The sequence below is a fragment of the Crocodylus porosus genome, unplaced genomic scaffold, assembly GCF_001723895.1.
Source record: "Crocodylus porosus isolate Cpor-Errol unplaced genomic scaffold, CroPor_comp1, whole genome shotgun sequence".
NCBI lineage: Eukaryota > Metazoa > Chordata > Crocodylia > Crocodylidae > Crocodylus > Crocodylus porosus.
In genome coordinates, this window is record NW_017728906.1 from 95,714,929 (window position 1) to 95,718,339 (window position 3,411).

General features: G+C 43.6%; 1 protein-coding gene across 2 annotated transcripts in view; it reads left to right on the forward strand.

Moving 5' to 3' along the window:
- RAB20 (RAB20, member RAS oncogene family) overlaps positions 1 to 2,077 on the forward strand; it is a 48,349-nt gene extending 46,272 nt beyond the window's left edge. For both annotated transcript variants that reach the window (XM_019529664.1, XM_019529663.1), the window contains exon 2: positions 950 to 2,077. In XM_019529664.1, coding sequence (XP_019385209.1) covers positions 950 to 1,482 — 533 coding nt within the window. In that variant the 3' untranslated portion in view covers positions 1,483 to 2,077. The remainder of the gene's footprint in view (positions 1 to 949) is intronic.
- Positions 2,078 to 3,411: the final 1,334 nt, after the last annotated feature.

Below are 3,411 nucleotides of genomic sequence, written 5' to 3' on the forward strand. Positions count from 1 at the left end.
TCCGCTGGCAGACTGTTCCAGACCTTGGGGGCTCGGACAGTAAAGAAATTCTTCCTTATGTCCAGCCTGAAACGGTCTTGCAGGAGTTTGTGACCCGGTAGTGGTGGAGTACCTGTGCTGAAACTTGTGGAAGTTTGCAAGAAGTTAAGATGCATCAATTCTGGATGAACAAAGTCAGTAGTAATTGCATATATGCAAATTACTGTGGGCATGTTTATTTCAAAGTCAGTGGGATTTTTTTGGCTCTTTGTTTCAAATTAACAAGGTTTTCCTGTGCAAAGTGTTGGGGGTGGGGAGGGAGCAGGCAGATTCTGTGGGTCTGGGTCAGAGTCAGACCTACAACAGCCTCCTGCCCCACCCTCTGCTTGCCTTCTGCAACTTCTGTTCCCCTACACTCCCATTTCTCCCCTTATACTGTCACATGTAGCTTGGGGAGGGAACAGAGTATGTTGTGTTCTGCGAAGGGAATGGAGCTGGGGCAGGGTCTGACAGTAGGGGTGGGGAAGAAGCACAGACTGTGGACAAAAAGGCTGCAGGGGGAAGAAGGGAGGGGGTAGAGGGCAAGGGGGCCACCTGATCCTCTCTCCCCTTCAGCCACTGTTTTCCCTGCTGTAGCAGTGGGAGCGGGACAGATTCAAGAGAACCCTCTGATAATTAGATTCTATGCCTGGAAAATAGAACACCTTTATACATCTTCCATTTATGGAATGCAATTATTGGGGGGGGTCATCTATTCAGAGTTTTCTTAGAGTCAAGTAGATATGGTAGTGTGTGAAGTATAATTTTCCTTACAGTGTTTTTATGCTTTTTGGCAGAAGTATAGAAACATTAAAAGGAAAATTTGCAGTATTTTCAATTTAGTGTCCTTTTTATTTGGCTTGTGAAACTTTGCTTGTGAGTAGTGAACTTCATCACTAACATTTTTCTCCCCCCTCTAAATCTTTGCCAGGACGGGAGCAGTTTCATGGCCTTGGTTCTATGTACTGCAGAGGTGCAGCTGCTGTGATTCTTACATACGATGTAAATAACCTGCAAAGCCTGACAGAACTGGAAGACAGATTCTTAGCACTGACTGACAGCGCTAGTGCTGATTGTATCTTTGCTATTGTTGGAAACAAAGTGGACCTCACCGACGAATGTGCCTTACAACCAGAAGCAGAAGATGAAAATAGATCTGAAAAGCCCGTCACCAGCTGCATCTCTACCAAGGTGCAAAAACAAGTCCGCATGGATGATGCTATTGCACTCTATAAAAAGATATTGAAATACAGAATGTTGGATGAAAAGGATGTTCCAGCAGCTGAGAAAATGTGCTTTGAGACTAGTGCAAAAACAGGATACAAGGTAGACTTCCTCTTTGAAACCATATTTGAGTTGGTTGTGCCAATTATTCTACGGCAGAAGGCTGAGGGGCCACCACAAACTGTAGACATAACTAATTACAAGCCAGCAAAAAGGACAAGATCTGGTTGTTGCGCATGAGCCCATGGGGGGGGGGTTGTCATCCTGTTACACAATTAAGAAGATAATTAAATCTGAGCTGCTTGCAGTTCAACAGAGAGGAAAACTAGAGGAATAAGTTTTCTAGGGTGATTGTTTGTGGAACAACAAATTTAAAGGTCAGAAAGTTTTTTGGAAAATTCAGCTCTTTATGGAAATGAAAATCTAAGTAGAAGTTATGGAAAAGTAGTTGTAAATTTTATGGGGCTTTGTATGGAGGAGAGTATTTGTGAAGTATGTACAGAAGTGGGAATCTATGCAGTGGTATAGTTTCCATGGAAGGTTAGTATTGACAATTGTTTAAAAAGTCTCAAAGATATCCTGCTTGACTACTTAAATGGGGAGAAAAATTGTATTAAATGGCCATGGCGATTTGTATTGGATGCAGTTTTCACATGATTTTGTCATATATTTCCTTGTAACTCTGACTTGGGAATATTTAGGTACTTGATACTTTCTGTGCTTTACCAATTTCAGTTATATGTAGCAGATCAAACAATTTCAAATTCCTTCTTCTGTCAGACACAACAATGTAAGATGTATATTCTGTACATTAAAGTTACTATGGAATGGACAATTCTTTTGGACTGTTCATTAGTATAAACTCTGCTTTCCTTGCAGTTGTATTTTGTACAGGGCTACGTAACAGAACTTGCTGCTTTAGTTTGTCAGTTGTCAGGGTGCATCTACATGTGTAATTAATGCGCTTTAGATAATGTGTATTAACCTCCATTGTGAGGTACTAGAAAAATGCGCGTTAGCTTATTTTAATGCACATTAGCAAAAGAGCACGTTTTGTGATGGTTAAACACATTAAAATAGGCTAATGCATATTAAAGCACACATATGGACACTAAAAGGTTTCAGTGTCCTTTTTACATTTTAAAAGTGAACCACAAAGGGTGGTGGGGGAAAGTGCATTGGCACTTACAACTCCTACTTCTATGTAGTAGGCATACATCTTTACGTACTTAAAGTGTTCAGGGAACCCCTTTGTCTTCTGTCTCTGCAGTATCTCATACGAAGCTGTGAGAAACTGGCATTGGCAAATCCTTCAAGCCTTGTGTAATGGAACCCCTGTGGACTTTTCATGAGTTCCACGCCTACCTGAGGGATTTGGACATCCTCATATCTTCTCTTTGTCAACTCAGTTCTGCACTGAAGAGAGAGAACTTAACAGATGAGAATGATAAGCTATTGCTGAATAGTAATTTTACCTCCTCTTCAGTAAGGTGGAGTTTTACAAATGTTTATTGGAAAGGTCAAAGCAGCTTTCATTCCCCTTTTCCATAACGTGGTAGTTTTTAACATTTTAAGTCCACTGTGGGCACATCTACACAAGACACTTACTGCAGAGTTCCCTAATTAGCTCCACTAGGGGAGATGCTTTGTTGGACCTGGTGCTGGCCATGGGGGATGACCTGGTGAGGGGGCTGCGGGTGCTTGACCACCTGGGGGTCAGTGATCATCGCCTGCTGGAATTCACCATCCAGCGCAAGATGGCAAAGGCCTACAGCAAGGCAGCAGCCCTAGATCTCAGGAGGGCAGACTTCGGTGAGCTAAGGGGAATAGTCAGGGAAGCCCTGAGGTCCCAGAGGGGAGGGGAGCCAGGTATCTGAGGAGAGTGATCACTCCTCAAGGAGACGATCCTCCAAGCCCAAAGGGAAGTAATCCGAACACGGATCAAAGGGAGCAGGAGGGCACATAAGCCCCCATGGTTCACCCAAAGCATCCGGGAGTGTCTCCTAGCAAAAAGGAAGGCGTACACCCAGTGGAAGGGAGGGGCCATCACCAGGCAGGACTATACCGCGGTTGCTCGGGTATGCAAGGGGGCAGTCAGGAAGGCCAAGGTGGAGATGGAACTGGGACTAGCTTCCTGGATTAAGGACAACAAGAAGTCCTTTTTTAAAT